At 42.8% G+C, this 26,064-nt stretch overlaps 1 protein-coding gene across 1 annotated transcript; it reads left to right on the top strand.

Moving 5' to 3' along the window:
• The first annotated feature begins 22,807 nt into the window (after nt 1-22,807).
• On the top strand, nt 22,808-25,661 carry LOC115199616 (zinc finger and BTB domain-containing protein 26-like). Its single transcript, XM_029761936.1, has 4 exons — nt 22,808-22,941; nt 23,697-23,855; nt 24,047-24,419; nt 24,508-25,661. The coding sequence occupies exons 2-4, from the start codon at nt 23,724-23,726 to the stop codon at nt 25,275-25,277; spliced, it is 1,275 nt and encodes a 424-aa protein (XP_029617796.1). The 5' UTR covers nt 22,808-22,941; nt 23,697-23,723; the 3' UTR covers nt 25,278-25,661.
• Nucleotides 25,662-26,064: the final 403 nt, after the last annotated feature.

Below are 26,064 nucleotides of genomic sequence, written 5' to 3'. Positions count from 1 at the left end.
GATTAGATACGAAGTATCTAAGATGAGAAAAACATGTCTAGACTGTGGTTTCTCACCCTACTATAAGGCATCAACCACACCTGTGTAGTCTCAGGCCCTTTGCTACTTTCGGAACATCTCGGCCTTGAGGCTGCGTGACTATCAGCGGGTGCAGGCAGTTCTCAGCCTGAGAACTAAATCAGTACATCTCCATTACCCGATACTTTTCCATCATTGTGCATTGCAAGCATACAAAGGTTTTCACATATATACAGTAATCATGGCATCCCATACCATCGTTTACAGCAAGATGGGTCACTCTAGTAATTAAATATGAGACATCCACTAAATGCCACCCATAGGGTTTAAACATTTTTTGCCTGCGTTCTTCTTCAGGGAGGTAGCCTGCATAAGATCTACAATGCATTGTTACACCCACAGCCAAAGAGCCATTGTTACAGATACATAATGGCGGAACACGTTCTTCCTTCAGATTCTCTAAAATTGGTTCAGACACAGTGATCCCCAGGTTTTCACTCCAACCATACATTGTTGGGTGAGTACACATAAGCCTTTTCCTAACTATCTTCCAATTATCATCATCCCGGGGATTATGCCGTGGCCAAAACCCACGAGTTACAGTCCCTATTGTCACAACTTCCGCCCGAAGTCGGTTCCTCTCCTTGTTCGGGCGGCGTTCGGCGGTCGACGTCACTGGTCTTCTATCCATCGCCGATACACGTTTCATTTTCCATTTGTTTTGTCTTGTTTTCCCACACACCTGGTTTACATTGCCCTCATTACTTGTCATGTATTTAACCTCGGTTTCCCTCATGTCTGTGTGTGTAATTGTTTATTGTCAGGTAGGCACTCTTCCGGCTGGTTTGCGCAGGGTTATATTTTACACCCGTGCTTTTTGATAGCCTGTACTTTGTACTATGTGCTCCCTCACTTGTTCTGAGGGCATTTGTTTTTGTGACGCGGTTGCGTTCTATTCAAATATTGCCTCAGTAAAGTGCCTTGTCCACTCATCTCTGCTCTCCTGCGCCTGACTTCCAATGCACCAGCTACACCCACACCTTGACACCTATTTTATCCACAGCTTCTGGATTCCCATTTGTCAAACACCCTCCCCAGATATTGTATCCCCCAGTCCCTTTCGATACGTTCTTATTACTCTGATCAATTAGCTCATGTCCGTAAAAGAGTCCTTGGGTACAATTATGCTGGCTCTGCTTGTATTTTGCCCTCCTCATAAAATACAACGTTCCAAAGTCCTGATCGGTCTCTACCATTGGTCTACTCACTGAACTAAACAACTCTCTCATGGATTTGGGTTTAGACAAAATTAACACCGCAGTCCCGTTTGGGGACACTTTTCTACCTAAATACAACCATCAAGTCTGTTAGCCCTGCTTTCCCGCCTTGTACTATCTAGCTAGCAACTAAGTTAGTGATTAAGGTTAGCTAGCTAGTTAGCTAGCATGCAAGTATCCAGGCAGAGTTGCTAGAGAAAATAATAGTTTGCGACATTAACAGAAACTGATAATTAATATAACAACCTTATCAAATTACAAACATTTTCTGAAATGTTGATGCTTACAAATATCCGCATGTCCTTGTATTACTGTCTTGAGGAACAAATGGCGGGTGAATGACTTGCTCGTTCTGCCTCTCCCAGTTTGGTAATAAATTGTAATAAATTCCGTTGTGAAATTGTACACTAATGATTTGAAATTCCCGGGTTTTCATTCTGTCTATATCAGAACATGTAATAAGCAATTCAATTTTTATTTTATTTTAAATCAATACATTTTATTATAATGTGTATATCAAAAAAATTATCAAACGTATACTATATGCAATATTGTGTAATTGTATTTGTGTATCTCATGCATTTCAATGAGTACAAGCTGATCAGGCTGACCTTGGGCTATATTTGGACCAGAATGGACGGACTAAATACAGCCCGGTTTTTGGGAAGACAATTTTTGGCGAAATAAAGCCCATGACGGACGGACCTGACATAGCCGGAAATTCGCAGTCTGTGAACGTCACGTGCTGAGTGGGATGGGTCTATTAATTTGAATGTGTTGACAATTGGAAAAATGTATTGAGCTGCACTGAGAATTCGAAAAGTATGAAAGCCAACAATCCAGTATTCTAGAACATTTCTGTGCATAGAGTGCAATCGGGAAGTATTCAGACCCTCACATTTTGTTACCTCACAGCCTTATTCTAAAATGGATGACATTTCTTTCCCCCCTCATCAATCTACATACAATAACCGGTCAAGTCCTTAAGAAGGTTTATTCATTGGTTTTGAATGTTGCAGAATCATCCAGGGCTTCTACTAGCCAGTCCCACCTCCAGAGCAGAGAGCACAGACGTTCTCCATATCCATCCTGTTACTCTACCAGACGAGGAGAGAGCAGTTATGTAGTAACTAAACAGCACACACTGACGACATGCACACGACGGGGACGTGTTAGCGCATCAGTGCTAGTTTCGTTACAATGAGAAGAAATTATACACGTCATGTTCAGTCTTGTTAACTGAAGATTAAAACAATCCTTAAAATATGTATTGTAATGTATAGGTTTACAAAAATCAGGTGTTATTTCTTTTTGCTATTTACCTCTGGGTTGACACTGAGTTGGCTTTGAATTTTGTAGATTCGTCCAGGGCTTCTACTTGCCAGTCCCAACAGAGCCAAGAGCATCGCAGCTCTCACCCTCCCATTACCTCCGCTAGACCAGGGCTGTTTCCCATGAATAATGGCAGTAAGTGGATTGCTCCACAAAATGTGTCCCTTTTGATTCTCTTTGATGTTTTATGTATAAATTATGCACTAATTCAAAAGGCACCTATTTTGTGGAATGACTCACAATTTACTATAAAACTGAAACTTGTGTTAAAGTTAAACACTGAATCCATTAGAATATAGAATGTTATTGAAACGTTGAACTATATGTATTATTGCAAGGAAAATTTCACTTTTATTTGCAATCGCAATCTTGTCTGTCAGGATCCTCTTGCGTGTGACAACCCCATATTTCCACAGTATCAACAAAATGTTCTCCTTTCAGAATTTCAGAAGTGTGTCCTAACTAAATTGGTGGAGATATTGGAGGAGGTGAAACGTGTTGGGAGAGCAGAGCCCCAAGACTCTGAGTTCCATGTCAATAGGATGGAGATGGAGCAAGACTTTGAGCAACTAGAGAAGCAGCCTCAAAGTGTGTATGCACAGAATCTGATGGTGAAATATACATTTACTTTGCCATTTCATTTACACTGTAGATTTAGTCAGCATTTTTCACACTACCTAAAGCGATACAATTAGTTAATTCCACTCTTACAAGCAATGCCTGTAGAATTTTATTTTTTAAGTAGTCATACTGAGACAGTGGTTACTGCATAACTTCCAGCGTTTCAAACAAAGTCTCTTGACACAGATTGCAAGGTTAAGCAAAATTGGTGGTAAGGACACAAAGGACTGTGCCAACAAGGTCATGAACAGGTATGTCATATCTTTAAAATGGATCCAATAAGAAAGTCATTTTAAACGTATCGTTAGTGAAACAAACTGTCTGCAACAAAGACAGTACATCCAAGCAGGGCGAAAATCTGATATCAACTTTGGAGGGGACAATTACATGAAATTTTCTCAAGAGCAATTCCTGAGGGGGACACCAAAAGTAATGCTGTAACACATAGCCTACGTTGTAATATGGTAAATGTATATTGAGGAACCAAAGAAATAAGGTGTTTGCCGTACTCCTAACTACCGGTACCCAAAACTACACAACTAATCACAACAGTAATACCATTGCCTTTAACAAATCTTAGTTCAGTCACCAGTTTAAGTTGAGAGTGGGGGTATCCATGGCATTTTCCAATTATGTTCCTATTTTACAAGTCAAAAAAATTGAGAACCTTTCATAATGTTGCCAAACAAAGACTCAGCAAACTTACCTGAGACTCCCTGTCTCTGCCAGTCTGTCCCTGCATATCTGTCCCCAGCTCTGCTGTCTGTGTGCCATCTGTTGCCTGCTCTGCCTAATGACATCATTGTGAAACATTTCCATTAGTATTTCACTTCTTTCTTATGAACATTTTATCAACTAGTGTTTGAGATATTAGGCTACTAGGGTTCTTACTTTGCGTTTTGGTGTACTGAAAAATACTCTGATGTCCGTCTTTTTTCTGCCATTTTTCTACCTGGCTGGCTACACACACACACACACACACACACACACACACACACACACACACACACACACAGTGTGCAGGTTATATACAGTAGGAGATGGGCTTCTACCATCTTATCTTCTATCATTCTATATGGGCTTCGATCTAAAAGGTAGCTAGCAAATGTGAAACGGATTGCAGTGACAAGAGTTGACAGCTGTATGAGTTCACCATTTACACAACATATGCTGCAACCTTTTGTCATTTTAATCGTTTGTTTCATATTGGTTAGCTTCCAACAATAGCTGAATTTGCAAAGCTAGCGAGCACCAATTCTGTTTCAGTGGTGTTTGCTATAATCTTTGCTACCCGGGTTAAATAAAGGTGAAATAAAGTAAATAAATAAAAGTTCCCTTGCGACAATTTAGCTTTTGCAACGAGACCATTAAATATATTTAAGACAATGGTAGAACAGAGTAGTTCTGTTCAGTTTGGACTTCAGTTTATCACTAACCTTATCACAGGGACTTTGAAGCACTAATTTACAGTAGATACGAACCCTCTGTTACCTTGCCAACTAAGGAACTGGCAGTGGATCAAACCATTGTGAGGCAAAGGGTGGGGGGGGCAATCTTTTGAAACTTAAAAACGAGCTATTAAGTGTCTATAATCAGCACAATTGCTTTCATTGCATATTAGTAATATTATTTAAATTACATAGTTATGTTTACAGTGATATATTGGGGGGGACAAATCATATTTTTCCCAGGATGGGGGGGTCGTGTCCCCCCCGTCCCCCCTGGGATTTCCGCCCCTGCATCCAAGAGCCTTATCTCCTCAGCAGTTTGAAAGTGTTCAATTCACAAAGTACATCCTATGTGTGCTTGACTTTCAGGCTCTTTACCAATGGCCTGATGTCCTTGTTCAACTTCAACGGCCATCTTGCAAAGCGGAGATTAGGAAACACAATTGTGTACTCTGTTGTCAACGATACCTACAAACATGTCATTATTCTGTAGTATATTTTGTATTAATAACTGGGTGGTTTGAGCCTTGAAAGCTGATTGGCTGACAGCCATGGTATAGTTAAGCAATAATACATGAGAGCCCATGTGTTATGATTACATTATTATCATGGCTGTGAGTGTCATATCCAAAAAACAAAGTCCTCTGGGTTTTGTGGTACCGTAACCACAAAATACATGGTTACAGTCTGTATCCAGGCATGCTGAGTTGCGTTGTGCATAAGTAAAGCCTTTACTACACCCTCCCATTGCTTAGAGGGTCACTAAGGTCGCACAATCAAAATAACATGCTATGTCTGTTTAAATAGACTAGATTCTTATTTTGTCTTATAAACCTGTCACACCCTGATCTGTTTCCCCTGTCCTTGTGCTTATCTCCACCCCCCTCCAGGTGTCACCCATATTCCACATTAACCCCTGTGTATTTTTACCTGTGTTTTCTGTCTGTCTGTGGCCAGTTTGTCTTGTTTGTCCAAGCCTACCAGCGTTTTGTCTCAGCTCCTGTTTTTCCCGAGTCTCTCTTTATCCCGTCCTCCTGGTTTTTTACTTTTACCTGTCCTGACCCTGTACCCGCCCGCCTAACCACTGCCTGACCTGACCCTGAGCCTGCCTGCCTGCCGTCCTGTACCTTGGCCTCTGCTCTGGATTATCGACCCCTGCCTGCCTTGACCTGTTGTTTGCCTGTCCCTGTGGTTACAATAAACATTGTTTCTTCACACAGTCTGCACTTGGGTCGTCCCTTGATTCCTGATAGTACAAACTGCCCATTACTGACCCAGCAGACTTGGACCAGTTCCGCAAAGCCATCTCCTCCAAAGGAGCCCTCATTGGTAGAGACGAGGAGATGCTTCGTGGTCTGATGGAAGGGTTCCAGGACGTGGCCAAACGTCATGACCTAGCATTGGATGCTTTGCGGGAGTAATTCTGTGGGTTGGCTACTAGGCAGCCTACCACCGCAGTAACCTCCCAGCCCCTCAGTAACCCGGCTGGTAGCAGCGCCGTCACCCCGGTTTCCCGGGAACCCCGCTTTCCTCCCCCGGAGTGCTACAATGGAGATTCCAGAACCTGCCGGGCCTTTCTGTCCCAGTGCTCCCTTGTTTTCGAGCTACAGCCTTCTTCGTTCCCCTCAGACCGCTCGAAGATGGCGTACATTATTACGCTGATGTCCAGGAGGGCAATCGCCTGGGCCACGGCGGTGTGGGAGCAACAATCTGTCGTCTGCTTCAGTCTGGAGGCATCCGTGGCAGAGGAGAGAAAGGTTTTTGAGGCTCCAGTGTCCGGGAGAGAGGCTGCCTGGAAGTTACTCCAGCTTCGGCAGGGCTCCCTCAGTGTGGAACTACCGGTGGATCTCGACTCACTCATCGCCTTAACCATCCGGCTCAATGGACGGTTACGGGAACGTAGGAGGGAGAAGAGGTCTGATTGCAGTCACTCAAGGATCCCACTTTGCATCTGATGAACTCCAGAAGTACTCAAGAGGATTCGAGCTTACCCGAGTTCCTCCAAGAGCCTCCGAAGACTGCTGAGGCCGGGTCACAGTCTGCACTTGGGTCTTACCTTGATTCCTGATCAAATCCAATTATTAATTTACATGGTTGTAATTTGTGTGGTCCCTTTTGAGAAGAAGGGTTTTAGGAGCTTGGAAATTTAAATGAGGTGATCATGTGACCTTAATAATGGCCTTTTAACCTATTGACACGCAAGTTCTAAAAATGTATAACGGTCCGCCCAGCGTGACATTTTCTCAAATTCATTTATTTTTTATTTTGCTGTGCTGTAGCCTTAATAAATGCTTCATAATTTTTTTCTTCGTTGGAGCAGACTCTCTAGTATGTCATTATGCTGGTTTTGTTTAGCTTTCTGGCCTGTTATCAATTAGTCCTATATCAATCCAAGATAGAGTAGCATTCAGACATCTTTGTCCTGTCGTGTCCCTTGTATACGTATATCTTTTTACATCTTTTTCTTCGCATATCCTTTTAAAATATTTTCCTAAACCTCAACTTCGAAATACTCTCTTGCAACCCGCCTCACCCAATCTGGCGTGGATCTGTTTTTCTTCTAAAGTATTTCTATTTACTTCGGATCTGGAATCCCTCAACTGAAGCTAGCCAGCTAACTACCTACCAGCTATCAGTCAGCAAACCATTGCTAGCGGTCATCAGCTAACCTTTAGCTCGGAAAGCTCTCGCCAGTTCAAACAACGTGATTCAAACCAGAGCATAACGGACCTATATATATATTTTTTTCTCCATACACACGGATTCCTACCGCAAACTCTAAACATTTTCATCTTGATCTTCGCAACTAGCTAACCGCAATCCCGGGTGACTACTCCTGGCTAGTGTTTCCATCCCGGAGCAAGCACCAATTAGCCTGAAGCTAGCCCGGCCAGGGCTCCTGTGCTACCACCGAAGCCCACTCCTGGACTACAATATCCGGACCCCTTCTACTGCCGGTACGGGGCACGGAACCCCACCGATCCTCTACGACTGGAATACCGACATAATCTGCCCGAGGATCACAACAGGCCCCTCAGGCGCGACGTCCACTGAAGGCCCATTCTGCTAACTGCGGCCTGCTAGCTACCTTGAGCTACTTGGAACCCTACTAATTCCACGACTGGTCTATTAACGTCACCGCACGAAGAGGCAAAAACAGACTTATCCCCATCGCGACGTCCCCCAAAGGCTAACTCGCTAGCCCCAGTCTGCTAACTGCTAGCTTGCATGCCCCGGTCTGCTAACTGCTTGCTTGCTAACCCGGTCTGCTAACTGCTAGCTTGCCAGCCCCGGTCTGCTAACTGCTAGCACCGGTCTGCTAACTGCTTGCTTGCTAACCCGGTCTGCTAACTGCTAGCTTGTTTAGCCCCAGCCTACTAACTGTTAGCTTGTTAGCATCGGCCTGCTAACTGTCTGAATCGCCGTGTCCCCTGTCAGCCCAACCACTTACTGGACCCATATGTTCACTTGGCTACGCATGCCTCTCTCTAATATCAATATGCCTCGTCCATTACTGTCCTGGTTAGTGATTACTGTCTTATTTCACTGTAGAGCCTCTAGCCCTGCTCAATATGCCTTAACCAACCATGTTGTTCCACCTCCTAAAAATGCGATGACATCACCTGGTTTAAACGTCTCTAGAGACTATATCTCTCTCATCATTACTCAATGCCTAGGTTTACCTCCAATGTACTCACATCCTACCTTTGTCTGCACACTATGCCTTGAATCTATGCTATCGTGCCCAGAAATCTGCTCCTTTTACCCTCTGTTCCGAACGTGCTAGACGGCCAGTTCGTATAGCCTTTAGCCGTACCCTTATCCTACTTCTCCTCTGTTCCTCTGGTGATGTAGAGGTTAATCCAAGTCCTGCAGTGCCTAGCTCAACTCCCACTCCCAGGTGCTCTCATTTGTTGACTTCTGTAACCGTAAAAGCTTTGGTTTCATGCATGTTAACATTAGAATCCTACTCCCTAAGTTTGTTTTACTCACTGCTTTAACACACTCTGCCAACCCGGATGTCTTAGCCGTGTCTGAATCCTGGCTTAGGATAGCCACCAAAAACCCTGGAATCTCCATCGCTAACTATAACATTTTCCGCCAAGATAGAACTGCCAAAGGGGGCGGTGTTGCAATCTACTGCAAAGATAGCCTGCAGAGTTCTGTATTACTATCCAAGTCTGTACCCAAACAAATCGAGTTTCTACTTCTAAAAATGCAGTCTCTCACTGTTGCCGCTTGCTATAGATCTCCCTCTGCCCCCAGCTGTGCCCTATACACCATATGTGAATTGATTGCCCCCCATCTATCTTCTGAGCTCGTGCTACTAGGTGACCTAAACTGGGACATGCTTAACACCCCGGCCATCCTACAATCTAAGCTTGGTGCCCTCAATCTCACACAAATTATCAATGAACCTACCAGGTACAACCCCAAATCCGTAAACACGGGCACCCTCATAGATGTCATCCTAACTAACTCGCCCTCCAAATACACCTCTGCTGTTTTCAATCAAGATTTCAGCGATCACTGCCTCATTGCCTGCATCCGTAATGGGTCTGCGACCAAACGACCACCCCTCATCACTGTGAAACGCTCCCTAAAACACTTCTGCGAGCAGGCCTTTCTAATCGACCTGGCCGGGGTATCCTGAAATGACATTGACCTCATCCCGTCAGTAGATGATGCCTGGCTATTCTTTAAAAGTGCCTTCCTCACCATCTTAAATAAGCATGCCCCACTCAAAAAATGTTGAACTAGGAATAGATATAGTCCTTGGTTCACTCCAGACCTGTCTGCCCTTGACCAGCACAAAAACATCCTGTGGCGCTCTGCATTAGCATCGAATAGCCCCCATGATATGCAACTTTTCAGGGAAGTTAGGAACAAATATACACAGGCAGTTAGGAAAGCTAAGGCTAGCTTGTGTTCTGGGACACTGTAAAGTCCATGGAGAATAAGAGCACCTCCTCCCAGCTGCCCACTGCTCTGAGGCTAGGAAACACTGTTACCACCAATAAATACACTATAATTGAGAATTTCAATAAGGATTTCTCTACGGCTGGCCATGCTTTCCACCTGGCTACCCCTACCCCGGTCAACTGCCCGGCACCCTCCACAGCAACCCACCAAAGCCCCCACCATTTCTCCTTCACCCAAATCCAGATAGCTGATGTTCTGAATGAGCTGCAAAATCTGGACCCCTACAAATCAGCCGGGCTAGACAATCTGGACCCTCTCTTTCTAAAATTATCTGCCAAAATTGTTGCAACCCCTATTACTAGCCTGTTCAACCTCTCTTTCGTATCGTCTGAGATTCCCAAAGATTGGAAAGCTGCCGCGGTCATCCCCCTCTTCAAAGGGGGTGACACTTGTCATGACGTTGCCCTCTGGGTTTTCTATGCACCATCCCCCGACCTCTATACTTCTGACACAAGGCTGTGTGAAGGCGGTCGTAAATTCCAAAGGGAATGTCCTGCCTAACAGGCCACAGTTTTGAGACAGAGTGGGTTTTGTATAGAGAACTTCCACCTCACAGAATTGGAGAACCGAACGACATTTATGTTCTGGAGAAGGTATAAAAGATAGGTGAAGAATCCAGCTACGAACTGGTCCGCTTGGTACAATTTTGTGAGGCTCATTAGAGACAATATGGCCATATTACCATACTAAGGTTTATATACTAGCCTCAGCGATGAGACTTACATCTAATGTTTGTATAAAATGATTTAATAAGATTAAAGCTATTTGGAATATGTTGAGATGCTATGGACTGATCTTAATGTGAGAGAATTGTATTTCTGTACAAAGCTTAACTCAGTCATCGGCACGCCCCCAGGGACACAGACAGGACAAGGCATCATGTGACAGCTTTTCTATGTTCAGCATAAAACCCCCACCCAGAATTTCTTTCTTGAGACCAGCTTACCTCAGAAGAGAGAGCCGAGGTTTGACCATGCATCCATCTACTGAACTTTAACCATACCACGTGGTTAAACTTTTAGACTATCAATACCGACAGAATAATAACAAGTCTTTGATATTAATTACTAGTCTGCAGGTAGAAATTCGGTATCATTGAACGCGAAGACCGATGAAACATCCATTCTATAACGACATGAACGAATGTCACTTTGAAAGATCCATTCTAACCGAGAGAGAGAGAACGCGGACAAAAACTCTTCAACAGGACAAAAACTCTCCAACAAGGATCCCGACGACACACTGAGCGTAAATATATATTGATTGCAATTGTTCCCGAATGAGTGAGCGTTCATGTGCAAAGGATTAGCATATCAATTATTAATATTTATCAACTCTGTTGTGCCTTCTCCGCTTCCCCCAACCCCCTTGTTTGTTTAACAAGCCGCCATACCGGTTTAGCCCACTAGGGAACATTACTCTACCATTTCTTTGTAACGATAACTACTGTTTGTATGCTTTCTGTGAATTACTTAGTTTAGTAAATACATTATTTTAAGACAATTGATGTATGGATGACTTAGTGAAGACTAACAACAATTTACGACGTTTGGAATGAGACTGGACGAGGTAAAGAATACACCATTTAAACCAGAAGATAATCGGTCAGATACTATAATATAATATATAATGTTATAATATAGGAAAGTTATATTAGGAAAATTATAACTTTGTAATCTGAATATTTTCCTTGGTGCCCCGATCTCCTAGTTAATTACAGTTAAACGATTAATCAGTTTAATCGCGTAATAATAATTACAGGGAGTTATTTGATAAACATGTCTTCAGTTTAATGGTGCCCCAAAGACACGACACACTCTAGACCCAAACTGCTACAGACCTATATCTATCCTAACTTGTCTTTCTAAGGTTTTCAAAAGCCAAGTTAACAAACAGATTACCGACCATTTCGAATCCCACTGTACCTTCTCCGCTATGCAATCTGGTTTCAGAGCTGGTCATGGGTGCACCTCAGCCACACTCAAGGTCCGAAATGACATCATAACCGCCATCGATAAGAGACATTACTGTGCAGCCGTATTCATCGACCTGGCCAAGGCTTTCGACTCTGTCAATCACCACATTCTTATTGGCAGACTCGACAGCCTTGGTTTCTCATGATTGCCTCGCCTGGATTACCAACTACTTCTCTGATAGAGTTCAGTGTGTCAAATCAAAGGGCCTGTTGTACGGACCTCTGGCAGTCTCTCTGGGGGTGCCACAGGGTACAATTCTCGGGCTGACTTTCTTCTCTGTATACATCAATGATGTTGCTCTTGCTGCTGGTGATACTCTGATCCACCTCTACGCAGACGACACCATTCTGTATACTTCTGGCCCCTCTTTGGACACTGTATTAACTAACCTCCAGACGAGCTTCAATGCCATACAACTCTCCTTCCATGGCCTCCAACTGCTCTTAAACGCAAGTAAAACTAAATGCATGCTATTCAATCGATCACTGCCCGTAACTGCTCCAGCATCACTACTCTGGACGGCTCTGACTTAGAATACGTGGACAACTACAAATACCTAGGTGTCTGGTTAGACTGTAAACTCTCCTTCCAGACTCACATTAAGCATCTCCAATCCAAAATTAAATCTAGAATCAGCTTCCTATATCGCAACAAAGCATCCTTCACTCATGCTGCCAAACATATCCTCGTAAAATTGACCATCCTACCGATCCTCGACTTCGGTGATGTCATCTATAAAATAGCCTCCAACACTCTACTCAACAAATTGGATGCAGTCTATCACAGTGCCATCCGTTTTGTCACCAAAGCCCCATACATTACCCACCATTGCGACCTGTACGCTCTCGTTGGTTGGCCCTCGCTTCATACTCGTCACCAAACCCACTGGCTACAGGTTATCTACAAGTCTTTGCTAGGTAAAGCCCCGCCTTATCTCAGCTCACTGGTCACCATAGCAGCACCCACTCGTAGCACGCGCTCCAGCAGGTATATCTCACTTGTCACCCCCAAAGCCAATTCCTACTTTGGTCGTCTTTCCTTCCAGTTCTCTGCTGCCAATGACTGGAACGAACTGCACAAATCTCTGAAGCTGGAGACTCATATTTCCCTCACTAGCTTTAAGCACCAGCTGTCAGAGCAGCTCACAGATCACTGCACCTGTACATAGCCCATCTGTAAACAGCCCATCTATCTACCTACCTCATCCCCATACTGTATTTATTTATCTTGCTCCTTTGCACCCCAGTATCCCTACTTGCATATTCATCTTCTGCACATCTACCATTCCAGTGTTTAATTGCTATATTGTAATTACTTCGCCACCATGGCCTATTTATTGCCTTAACTCCCTTATCTTACCTCATTTGCACTCACTGTATGTAGACTTTTTGATTTCTTTTGTTCTACTGTATTATTGACTGTATGTTTTGTTTATTCCATGTGTAACTCTGTGTTGTTGTATGTGTCGAATTGCTATGCTTTATCTTGGGCAGGTCGCAGTTGCAAATGAGAACTTGTTCTCAACTAGCCTACCTGGTTAAATAAAGGTGAAATAAAAAAAATAATTTCATCACACAGCCTACTTGTCATGCATTTAAATGCAGTCAAGCATTCTCTTGAATAATTAGCCTACAGTATACAATGGCCTAAATAATAATAATAATAAAGGCTTTATAAATGTTTTCATTCGTACAGATCATCTCTCTAGTACACCTATAATTTATTTTATGTTGTTTACACTGTACCAAGCAATCAGAAAAAAATATATAGTAGCCTACAGCACTTGTTTGGCACATGCACGCAGCACTGGCTCCTTCCTCTTTCGATGAGCTCAAGCCATACGTCTGACATTGCCTTTGTCTCCTGAGCAACCAGTTGGCTAAACATTCCCCCGTTTCAAGATTATTTTTTTACTTGCGATCTTCGCATACTGACAAATATTTTAGGCTACAGTGTTCAGAGTTTACCAATGAATATAATTATAATAGTATATTAGGAAGGAGTGAAAGAGACAACCTGCGCCATTCAAACAGGTCCTCATCTTTTCTACACTGCGTGCAAGTTTGAGCCGGACCCTAATCAATTGTCAGCCAACTTTAACCAAATGTATCTTGTAAATTGCTTTTTGTCTTTGATAGACACGGAAAAGCAAACACATTTATCCACTTCTAAATTATTCTGAATAAATGTAATACATTATCATTATTATGAGGGTGCTCTAGCAAACAAACAGCAGAGACCTGAGGACACCATCCAACCTGGAACTGAGTGAATAGTGTTAGGTCTGATGCTATTTTGAAAGCCAAGAAGAAAAAGAAAAATGAAAAAAATGAAAAAGAAATGATAGATTTTACTTTATGGGGACTGAATGCTGAGTTAAAACTTCTTCAGGCTAGGGTCCTTTTTTCTCAATTTCCGCCTGACTGACGTGCCCAAAGTAAACTGCCTGTTACTCAGGCCCTGAAGTCAGGAACGATACTACATGTTGTAGCTGGGACCCTTTGGATGACAAATCAGAGGAAGATTTTCAAAAAGTAAGTGAATATTTAATCGCTATTTGTGAATTTATGAAACCTGTGCTGGTGGAAAAATATTTTGATGTGGGGCGCCGTCCTCAAACAATCGCATGGCATGCTTTCGCTGTATAGCCTATTGTAAATCGGACAGTGCAGTTAGATTAACCTCTCTAGGGTCGGTGGGACGAAATCGTCCCACCTACGTAACAGCCAGTGGAATCCTGTGGCGCGTTATTCATATACCTTAGAAATGCTATTACTTCAATTTCTCAAACATATGACTATTTTACACCATTTTAAAGACAAGACTCTCGTTAATCTAACCACACTGTCCGATTTCAAAAAGGCTTTACAACAAAAGCAAAACATTAGATTATGTCAGCAGAGTACCCAGCCAGAAATAATCAGACACCCATTTTTCAAGCTAGCATATAATGTCACATAAACCCAAACCACAGCTAAATGCAGCACTAACCTTTGATGATCTTCATCAGATGACACACCTAGGACATTATGTTGAACAATACATGCATGTTTTGTTCAATCAAGTTCATATTTATATCAAAAACCAGCTTTTTACATTAGCATGTGACGTTCAGAATTAGCATACCCCCCGCAAACTTCCGGTGAATTTACTAAATTACTCACGATAAACGTTCACAAAAAACATAACAATTATTTTAAGAATTATAGATACAGAACTCCTCTATGCACTCGCTATGTCGGTGAAAGCACATTCGGTGAAAGCACATTTTGCAATATTCTAAGTAGATAGCCCGGCATCACAGGGCTAGCTATTTAGACACCCAGCAAGTTTAGCCCTCACCAAAGTCAGATTTACTATAAGAAAAATGTTATTACCTTTGCTGTTCTTCGTCAGAATGCACTCCCAGGACTTCTACTTCAATAACAAATGTTGGTTTGGTTCCAAATAATCCATAGTTATGTTCAAATATCCTCTGTTTTGTTTGTGCGTTCAAGACACTATCTGAAGTGTAAAGAAGGGTGACGTGCACGACGCGTTTCGTGACAAAAATGTTATAAATATTCCATTACCGTACTTCGAAGCATGTCAACCGCTCTTTTAAAATACATTTTTATGCCATTTTTCTCGTAAAAAAGCGATAATATTCCGACCGGGAGTCGTTGTTTTCGTTCAAAGACTGAAAATGAAAACATGGAGTCGTCTCGTGCACGCGCGCGCCAGTCTCATTGTTCTCTGATCGACCACTTACCAAATGCGCTACTGTTTTTCAGCCATGGCCTGCAAAGTCATCATTCAACGTTCTGGCGCCTTCTGAGAGCCTATGGGAGCGTTAGAAAATGTCACGTTACAGCAGAGATCCCCTGTTTTGGATAGAGATGATCAAGAAGGCCAAGAAATGGTCAGAGAGGGCGCTTCCTGTTTGGAATCTTCTCAGGTTTTGGCCTGCCAAATGAGTTATGTTATAATCACAGACACCATTCAAACAGTTTTAGAAACTTTGGAGTGTTTTCTATCCAAAGCTAATAATTATATGCATATTCTAGGCAGGAGTAATAATCAGATTAAATCAGGTACGTTTTTTATCCGGCCGTGAAAATACTGCCCCCTATCCATAACAAGTTAAACCCCCTGACCAAGTCCTAAAACAATGGGACTCCCTAAATCTTTCTCAGATTATTACCAATCCCACAAGGTATGACTCCAAACACCCAGAAAAGGCTACTCTCCTTGATGTTATCCTCACAAATAATCCTGATAGGTATCAGTCTGGTGCTTTCTGTAATGACCTTAGTGATCACTGTTTTACAGCCTATGATCGCAATGGCTACTCAGTGAAATGACCTGTCCTGATTTGTTATAAACACTTGCTAAAAAACTTTAATGAGCAAGCCTTCCTTCATGGACTGGCCTCTGTAAAATGGTATAGAATCAGCTTGATGCCCTCTGTCGAAGACGCATGGACCTTCTTTTCTGATATTTTCAGTGGTATTGTTAACAAACACGCCCCCATAAAGAAAATGAGAATTAAAAACAGGTTCAGGCACTGGTTCGACTGTGATCTTGTAGAGTTACTCCACCTCAAGAATTGCATTTGGCGAAAGGCTCGGCACATGCATACTCAGGCTGACTGGCTCTCGTTCAGGCAAATGAGAAATAAGTCCACTTAGGCTATCAGGAAGGCCATAGTTAGTTACTTTAAGGAGCAGTTATCTCTCTGTGGGTCTAAACCCAAGAAGTTCTGGAAAATGGTTAAAGACCTGGAGAATAAACCCTCCTCCTCACAGCTACCCATGTCCCTTAATGTTGATGATGTGGTTGTTACTGACAAGAAGCACATGGCTGAGCTCTTTAATCACCACTTTATTAAGTCTGGATTCCTATTTGACTCAGCCATGCCTCCATGCCCATCCAACATTTCCTCATCTCCCACCTCTTTTAATGTGACTATCCCCAATGCTTCTCCCTCTTTTTCCCCTGCCCCGCTACAAAGTGTCTCCCTGCAGGTAGTCACTTAGTGCGAGGTGCTAAAGGAGCTCCGGAAACTTGACCCCAAAAAACCATCTGGGTCAGATGGTTTAGACCCTTTCTTCTTTAAGGTTGCTGCTCCTATCATCACCAAGACTATCCCTGACCTTTTTAACCTTTCTCTCCTTTCTGGGGAGGCTCCAATTTCTTGGAAGGCAGCCACGGTTCATATTTTATTTAAAGGGGGATCAAGCTGATCCTAACAGTTATAGGCCTATTTCTATTTTGCCCTGTTTATCAAAGGTGTTGGAAAAACTTGTCAATAATCAACTGATTGGCTTTCTTGATGTCTATAGCATTCAATTTAGTATGCGATCTGGTTTCCGCTCAGGTTATGGATGTGTCACTGCAACATTAATGTTCCTCAATAATGTCACCATTGCCCTTGATTCTAAGCAATGTTGTGCTACTATTTGTATTGATTTGGCCAAAGCTTTTGATACGGTAGACCATTCCATTCTTGTGGGCCGGCTAAGGAGTACTGGTGTCGCTGAGGGATCTTTGGCCTAGTTTGCTAACTACCTCTCTCAAAGAGTGCAGTGTATAAATTCAGAAAATCTGCTGTCTCAGCCACTGCCTGTCACCAAGGGAGTACCCTAAGGCTCAATCCTAGGCCCCACGCGCTTCTCAAAGTACATAAACAACATAGCTCAGGCAGTAGGAGGCTCTTTCATTCATTTATACAGTTGAAATCGGAAGTTTACATGCACCTTAGCCAAATACATTTAAACTCAGTTTTTCACAATTCCTGGCATTTAATCCAAGTAGAAATTCCCTGTCTTAAGTCAGTTAGGATCAACACTTTATTTTAAGAATGTGAAATGTCAGAATAATAGTAGAGAGAATGATTTATTTCAGCTTTTATTTCTTTCATCACATTCCCAGTGGGTCAGAAGTTTACATACACTCAATTAGTATTTGGTAGCATTGCCTTTAAATTGTTTAACTTGGGTCAGACATTTTGGGTAGCCTTCCACAAGCTTCCCACAATAAATTGGGTGAATTCTGGCCCATTCCTCCTGACAGAGCTGGTGTAACTGAGTCAGGTTTGTAGGCCTCCTTGCTTGCTTTTTCAGTTCACACATTTTCTGTAGGATTGAGGTCAGGGCTTGTGATGGCCACTCCAACACCTTGACTTTGTTGTCCTTACGCCATTTTGCCACAACTTTGGAAGTATGCTTGGGGTCATTGTCCATTTGGAAGACCCATTTTCAACCAAGCTTTAACTTCCTGACTGCTGTCTTGAGATGTTGCTTCAATATATCCACATAATTTTCTTTCCTCATGATGCCATCTATTTTGTGAAGGGCACCAGTCCCTCCTGCAGCAAAGCACCCCCACAACATGCCACCCCTGTGCTTCACGGTTGGGATGGTGTTCTTCGGCTTGTAAGCCTCCCCCTTTTTCCTCCGAACATAACGATGGTCATTATGGCCAAACAGTTCTATTTTTGTTTCATCAGACCAGAGGACATTTCTCCAAAAAGTACGATCTTTGTCCCCATGTGCAGTTGCAAACTGTAGTCTGGCTTTTTTATGGCGGTTTTGGAGCAGTGGCTTCTTCCTTGCTGAGCGGCCTTTCAGGTTATGTCGATATAGGACTCGTTTTACTGTGGATAGATACTTTTGTACCTGTTTCCTCCAGCATCTTCACAAGGTCCTTTGCTGTTGTTCTGGGATTGATTTGCACTTTTCGCACCAAAGTACGTTCATCTTTAGGAGACAGAATGCGTCTCCTTCCTGAGCGGTATGACAGCTGCGTGGTCCCATGGTGTTTATACTTGCGTAGTATTGTTTCTACAGATGAACGTGGTACCTTCAGGCGTTTGGAAATTGCTCCCAAGGATGAACCGGACACGTGGAAGTCTACAATTTTTTTTCTGCGGTCTTGGCTGATTTCTTTTGATTTTCCCACGATGTCAAACAAAGAGGCACTGAGTTTGAAGGTAGGCCTTGAAATATATCCACAGGTACACCTCCAATTGACTCAAATTATGTCAATTAGCCTATCAGAAGCTTCTAAAGCCATGACATCATTTTCTGGAATTTTCCAAGCTGTTTGAAGGCACAGTCAACTTAGTGTATGTAAACTTCTGACCCACTGGAATTGTGATACAGTGAATTATAAGTGAAATAATCTGTCTGTAAACAATTGTTGGAAAAATGACTTGTGTCATGCACAAAGTAGATGTCCTAACCGACTTGCCAAAACTATAAGTTTGTTAAAAAATACATTTGTGGAGTGGTTGAAAAACGAGTTTTAATGACTCCAACCTAGTGTTGTCACGATCCTCTTCGTCAGAAGATATGTTGAAATCGCTGTCGGAAAAAGTGGACCAATATGCAGTGGATTGCGTGCTCATCATAATTGATTATAATGTGAACACCACGAACAAAAACAAGAAAACAATGACCCCCAGGAACAGTATAGCAGGCTACACACGTATAGCAGTGCTAAAACAACTACCCACAAACAACAAGACCAAACACACCTGTCATGACGTTGGCCTCTGAGTACAGGGAGGACAGTTGACCCCCTCCCCTTTGTACCATCCCCCAACCTTGCACCCCCACCCAGGCCCTGTGTGAAAGGGTTGTAAAAATTCTAAGAGGAGAATCTCCTACCACATGTTTCATAGAGAGACAAATGAAATTCTTCCAACTCATAGAATTGGAGAACCGAACGACATTTTATGTTCTGGAGAAGGTATGGAAGATTGGTGAAGAGTCCAGCTACGAACTGGTCCGCTTGGTACAATTTTGTAATATCAGAAGAGACAATACCATAAAACTGTTTATATAATAGCCTCAGCGATGAGACTTGCATCATAATGGTTGTATAAAATGTATTAATAAGGATAAAGCTATTTGTAATACATTGAGATGCTATGTACTGATGTTAATGTGATAGAATTGGATTTCTGTACCAAGCTTCACTCAGCCATCGGCACGCCCCCCAAGGGACACAGACAGGACCAGGCGTCATTTGACAAGCCTGTTCCAGGGTCACCTATAAAAACCCCCACCCTGATTTACTTTCTTAAGACCAGGCCTGCACTCCATGGCCAGTAGGTTTTACCATCAAATTCCTCTACTGAAAGTGAACTATACCACGTGGTTAACTTTTACTATCGAGACCGACAGAATAAGAACAAGTCTTTGATATTAATTATTAGTCTGCAGCTAAGTAAATTATATCATCGAACGCGAAGACCAACGATACATCCATTCTATGACGACATTAATGAATGTCGCTTTGAAAGATCCATTCTAACCGAGAGAGCGAGAGAGAGAGAGAGAGAGAGAGAACTCTCCATCAGAACGATGCTCGAACAAGGATCCCGACGACACTGAGCGTAAATATATATTGATTGCAATTGTTCCCGAATGAGTGAGCGTTCAATTGTCAATTGTAATATTAATGAACTCTGTAGGTGTGCATCCTCAGCTGACTTTTATGATCCATTGTTCAACAGGCCGACCTGCCTGTTAGCCCATTAGGGCACATTACGCTACCAATCCTTTGTGACGATAATTACTGTTTGTATGTTTTCTGTTAATTACTTAGTGTAGTAAATAAATGATTTTAAGACAATTGATGTATGGATGATTTTAGTAAAGACTGGGTTCGTGCAGATACAACAATTTACGACGTTTGGAATGAGACTGGACTCGAGGTAAAATACACCATTTAAACCAGAAGATAATCGGCCTATATTATAATATAGGTTAAGTTATATTAGGAAAATTATAACTTTGTAATCCGAATATTTTTCTTGGTGCCCCGATCTCCTAGTTAATTACAATTAAACGATTAATCAGTTTAATCGCGTGATAATAATTACAGGGAGTTAATTGATAAACATGTCTTCAGTTTAATGGTAACCCAAAGACACGACACACCCTAATATATAGGACTCCCAATCAAAGGCAACTAGAAAACACCTGCCTTCAATTGAGAGTCCATACCCCAATTAACTAACATAGAAACAGAACAGATAGAAAACCCATAGAAACACAAACATAGAAAAGAAACCCAAAACCCCGGAATACATAAACTAACTACCCTCTGCCACGTCCTGACCAAACTACAATAACAAATAATCCTCTATACTGGTCAGGACGTGACAAGTGTATGTAAACTTCCGACTTCAACTGTATGCAGATGATGAAGTCTTATACTTAGCTGGCCCCTCCCCGGATTTTGTGTTAAATGCTCTACAACAAAGCTTTCTTAGTGTCCAACAAGCTTTCTCTGCCCTTAACCTTGTTCTGAACACCTCCAAAACAAAGGTCATGTGGTTTGGTAAGAAGAATGCCCAGCTCCCCACAGGTGTGATTACTACCTCTGAGGTTTTAGAGCTTGAGGTCGTCACATCATACAAGTAGTTGGGAGTATGGCTAGACGGTACACTGTCCTTCTCTCAGCACATATCAAAGCTGCAGTCTAAAGTTACATCTAGACTTGGTTTCCTCTATCGTAATCGCTCCTCTTTCACCCCAGCTGCCAAACTAACCCTGATTCAGATGACCATCCTACCCATGCTAGATTACAAAGACATAATTTATAGATCGGCAGGTAAGGGTGCTCTTGAGCGGCTAGATGTTTTTTACCATTCGGCCATCAGATTTGCCACCAATGCTCCTTATAGGACACATCACTGCACTCTACACTCCTCTGTAAACTGGTCATCTCTGTATACCCGTCGCAATACCCACTGGTAATTTATAAAACTCTCTTAGGCCTCACTCCCCCCTATCTGAGATATCTACTGCAGCCCTCATCCTACACATATAACACCCGTTCTGCCAGTCACATTCTGTTAAAGGTCCCCAAAGTACATACATCCCTGGGTCGCTCCTCTTTTCAGTTCGCTGCAGCTAGCGACTGGAACGAGCTGCAACAAACACTTATACTGGACAGTTTTATCTCAATCTGTTCATTCAAAACCTCAATCATGGACACTCTTACTGACAGTTGTGGCTGCTTTGTGTGATGTATTGTTGTCTCTACCTTCTTGCCCTTTGTGCTGTTGTTTGTGCCCAGTAATGTTTGTACCATGTTTTGTGCTGCTACCATGTTGTGTTGCTACCATTTTGTTCTCCTGTTGTGTTGCTACCATGCTGTGTTGTCATGTGGTGCTGCCATGCTATGTTGTTGTCTTAGGTCTCTCTTTATGTAGTGTTGTGTTGTCTCTCTTGTCGTGATGTGTTTTGTCCTATATTTGTATATATATATATATATATATATATATATATATATATATATATATATATATATATCCCAACCCCTGTCCCCGCAGGAGGCCTTTTGTCTTTTAGTAGGCCATCATTGTAAAGTAGAATTTGTTCTTGACTGACTTGCCTAGTTAAATAAAGGTTAAATACATAAAAATTAAATAAAAATAGCCACCATTGGTTAATGATAAAGCGGTGGTTTGAGCCTTGAGGTCTAGGACCAAAAGGCTCCTCAACAGCTTCTACCCCCAAGCCATTAGACTGCTGAACAATTCATAAAAATCACCATCGGACAATTTACATTGACCCCCGTACACTGCTGCTACTCGCTGTTTGATGTTACCTATGCAGTCACTTCGCCCCCACCTACAGTTGTGGCCAAAAGTTTTGAGAAATGTAATGTAATGAGTAGTGTGATTGTTAATGGAAAAAAATTACAGACCATTTTTTGGTAACTGCTTCCATGTGTATAGGCTACAAGTACATTGAAATTATGTTCTTTGCAAGTCGTTAAAACAAGACCTAAAAAAATATGTCTTTTCAACTTTCACTTTCAGCCGAAACGGGCCGTAGAAGGACGTCTTTTTATAGGTGTCTTTTCAACGACATTAAGAAATACGTTTTAACGATAGTTTGCTGGGAGGGATACCGGAGACGCGTTGGTTGGGAATTTTGGGGAGGAGGTGAGTCAGGCTGTGCGTCCCTTCTCAGAGCCGCGAGGCTATGTCACAACGGGACGTCGGACTATCCGGCATCAGCGTATGTGGACTATGATATATGCTTTAGGTCCTTGGGACCACTCACTCACGGTTAGTCTGACCACTAGCTGTAATGGCTCTCTACAGCTTTAAAAAGTCATCCCTCTCTAGACCGCTCTAGTTGAGAGAGTGGCGCCCTTCCCTACTCTTCCGCACTGTTTTTCAAGACGATTCTATATTGAAAAGTAGATATATCTAAATCGATTTTACCGGGAGAAAGCCAGATTTCGTGGAGGGATTTTCCTATTGGCAATAGACGATAGGTGAATATTTTCTCTAGCGCTGAAATGTTGTAATGCCGTTGTCTTTGCATTCGGCAAACAGTGGTGAAATATGGCCACTGTTATAGAGCAGCATCTAGATTCCCGTGAAGAAAATGAACACCGACTAGACATTTGATTTTGCTAGGTCGTTTCTCTAAACAATGACAACCACTGTGATTATTATTATTTGACCCTGCTAGTCATCTATGAACATTTCAACATCTTGACCATGTTCTGTTATAATCTCCACCCGGCACAGCCAGAAGAGGACTGGCCACCCCTCATAGCCTGGTTACTCTCTAGGTTTCTTCCTAGGTTTTGGCCTTTCTAGGGAGTTTTTCCTAGCCACCGTGCTTCTACACCCGCATTGCTTGCTGTTTGGGGTTTTAGGCTGGGTTTCTGTACAGCACTTTAAGATATCAGCTGATGTAAGAAGGGCTTTATAAATTTGATTTGATTTGACTTTATGAGTTTTGAGTAATTGTGCACTTCTTCACATTACACTGCATTGCTCAGAAATCTAAATAAAAGTTGTACTCCTCCTCATGCTTTGAGCCTTTATAATGTCTTATGAACATTTATGACATATTCAACTGGCTCAAACTGGCTGTTATTAAGTCATGATCATTCTGATAATAATACCTTATAAGGGGGGTCATATGCTTATGACAAGTCATAAAATGCTTTTAAACCGCAGCATCTTCCATATACCTGTTATCAAATGTATTAACATTGTATCTGCTCCCTTCCACCAGGCCTGCAGGCAGCTGCAGTAAGCCACCATGTCCGTGGCCCAGCAGCAGAACCAGGTGATCCTCCAGTTCCACTTCGGAGACTCCATGCTGCAGAAAATGAACCTGCTCCGCCACCAGACCAGATTCTGTGACGTCACTGTGCGCATCAATGACCTGGAGGTGCGCATCCATCAGTCACCTGTGTTTTTGCACTTTTTAAGCATTCTATGCTGCTTTTACTGTTTACCATGTTTTTTAAAATCTATTTCATCTATTTTGGTTATTATTTTATTATGCACATGACCTTGAGTTGCGGTCTCTGTATGAATTGTGCTATACAAATAACGTTTTTCTATCAATATTATTATTAGGTCCCAGGTCACAAGGTGGTGTTGGCAGCTGGTTCTCCCTTCCTCCGGGACCAGTTCTTCCTGCAGGACTCATCCACGAGGGAGGTCCAGATCTCCATAATCCAGGAGGCGGAGGTAGGCCAGCAGCTGCTCCTGTCCTGCTACACGGGAACCCTAGAGCTGCCTGAGATAGAGCTGGTCAACTACCTAACTGTGGCCAGCTTCCTCCAGATGGGCCATGTAGTGGAGCAGTGCACCCAGGCTCTCAAGAAGTTCATCCAGCCGCGACCCTGCCAGGTGAAACAGCAGCCTCGGGAGGAGGAAGGAGGAAGGAGATGGAGAGACTCTCAGAGCCTCTCATGCCCAGAGAGTACAGGAGCTGCCCCAAGCACAGGTAGTGAATTGTGAGGTGGAGGAGGATGATGAAGACGATGATGATGTGACAATTCAGCTGATGACCTCTCCCCAGAGGCAGAAGCGAGACAGGAGTGAGGGCGAGGAGAGCCCCATTACCATCGTTAAGGTGGAGTCCATGTGTGAGCGGGTGTCTGAGATGTCTGAACGCCCCTCTACCTCCACTGCAGTGCGCTTTCCCACCAGCCCCTCATTGTCGATACACTCCCCCGAGCCCCAGCACTCTCTCATCAACTCCACAGTGGACACCCGGGCTAGCGAAATGACCATGCCGCCCATGCCAGGATACCCACTCAGCCCCCTTCCACTACCCATCTCAGCCACAGGGAGACCCAATCTGGGGGGGCACCCACGAAACTCAGACAAATACCTTCAGTGGTACCACCAGTGCCCAAAGTGTACCCGCGTGTTCCGCCAGCTAGAGAACTACGCCAACCACCTCAAGATGCACAAGCTGTTCATGTGCCTGCTGTGTGGCAAGATGTTCACCCAGAAGGGTAACCTGCACCGTCACATGCGGGTCCACGCTGGCATCAAGCCCTTCCAATGCAAGATCTGTGGCAAGACCTTCACTCAGAAAGGCTCTCTCCTGGACCACCTGAACTTACACAGCGGAGACAAGCCCCATCGCTGTAACTACTGCGACATGGTGTTTGCACACAAGCCCGTGCTCCGCAAACACCTCAAACAAACCCACGGCAAGAACAGCTTTGACAACGCCAATGAGAGGAGCCAACTACACGACGGGATTCTGGACTTTGAGTATGGGCATCTGCAGGACTGTAGCATGGACAATAGCGTGGACAATAAGCCTGTTCTTATGGGTGACTCTCTGTAGCACTGTATCACGTTACATTTCTGCTGAGTCACAGATGAATAGCTGCGTAGTTGTGTTAGCTGAATTGTAAACCACACTGTAAGGTACTTGAAGGTATAACACTGAATACTAGAAGAAGAGTTACTGTAAAATGAGTACCAAAAATATGAACTGAAATGATTTGTCCTCATGAGTATTGTTTGGCTAAGGAAGCCTACAGTAGAACCAAAGTGATGATAGTGTGTCTGTAGAACATAATGTTTTTTTTATCGTCAATGATGCCTCTTTTGGAAATGGGGTAGACGATATACACTATCGTTCAAAAGTTTGGGGTCACTTAGAAATGTCCTTGTTTTTGAAAGAAAAGCACCTTTTTTGTCCATTAAAATAACATCAAATTGATCAGAAATACAGTGTAGACATTGTTAATGTTGTAAATGACTATTGTAGCTGGAAACGACGGATATTTAATGGAATATCTACAGTTGAAGTCGGAAGTTTACATACACCTTAGCCAAATACATTTAAACTCAGTTTTTCACAATTCCTGACATTTAATCCTGGTAAAACTCCCTGTCTTAGATCAGTTAGGATCAACACTTAATTTTCCTAGTAGAGAGAATGATTTATTTCAGCTTTTATTTCTTTCATCACATTTCCAGTGGGTCAGAAGTTTACATACACTCAATTAGTATTTGGTAGCATTGCCTTTAAATTGTTTAACTTGGGTCAAACATTTCAGGAATCCTTCCACAAGCTTCCTCCTGACAGAACTGGTGTAACTGAGTCAGGTTTGTAGGCCTCTTGC

Source organism: Salmo trutta, chromosome 9, assembly GCF_901001165.1.
Source record: "Salmo trutta chromosome 9, fSalTru1.1, whole genome shotgun sequence".
NCBI lineage: Eukaryota > Metazoa > Chordata > Actinopteri > Salmoniformes > Salmonidae > Salmo > Salmo trutta.
Note: the sequence above shows the minus strand (reverse complement) of the source record. Positions and strands in the feature narration are given on the sequence as shown.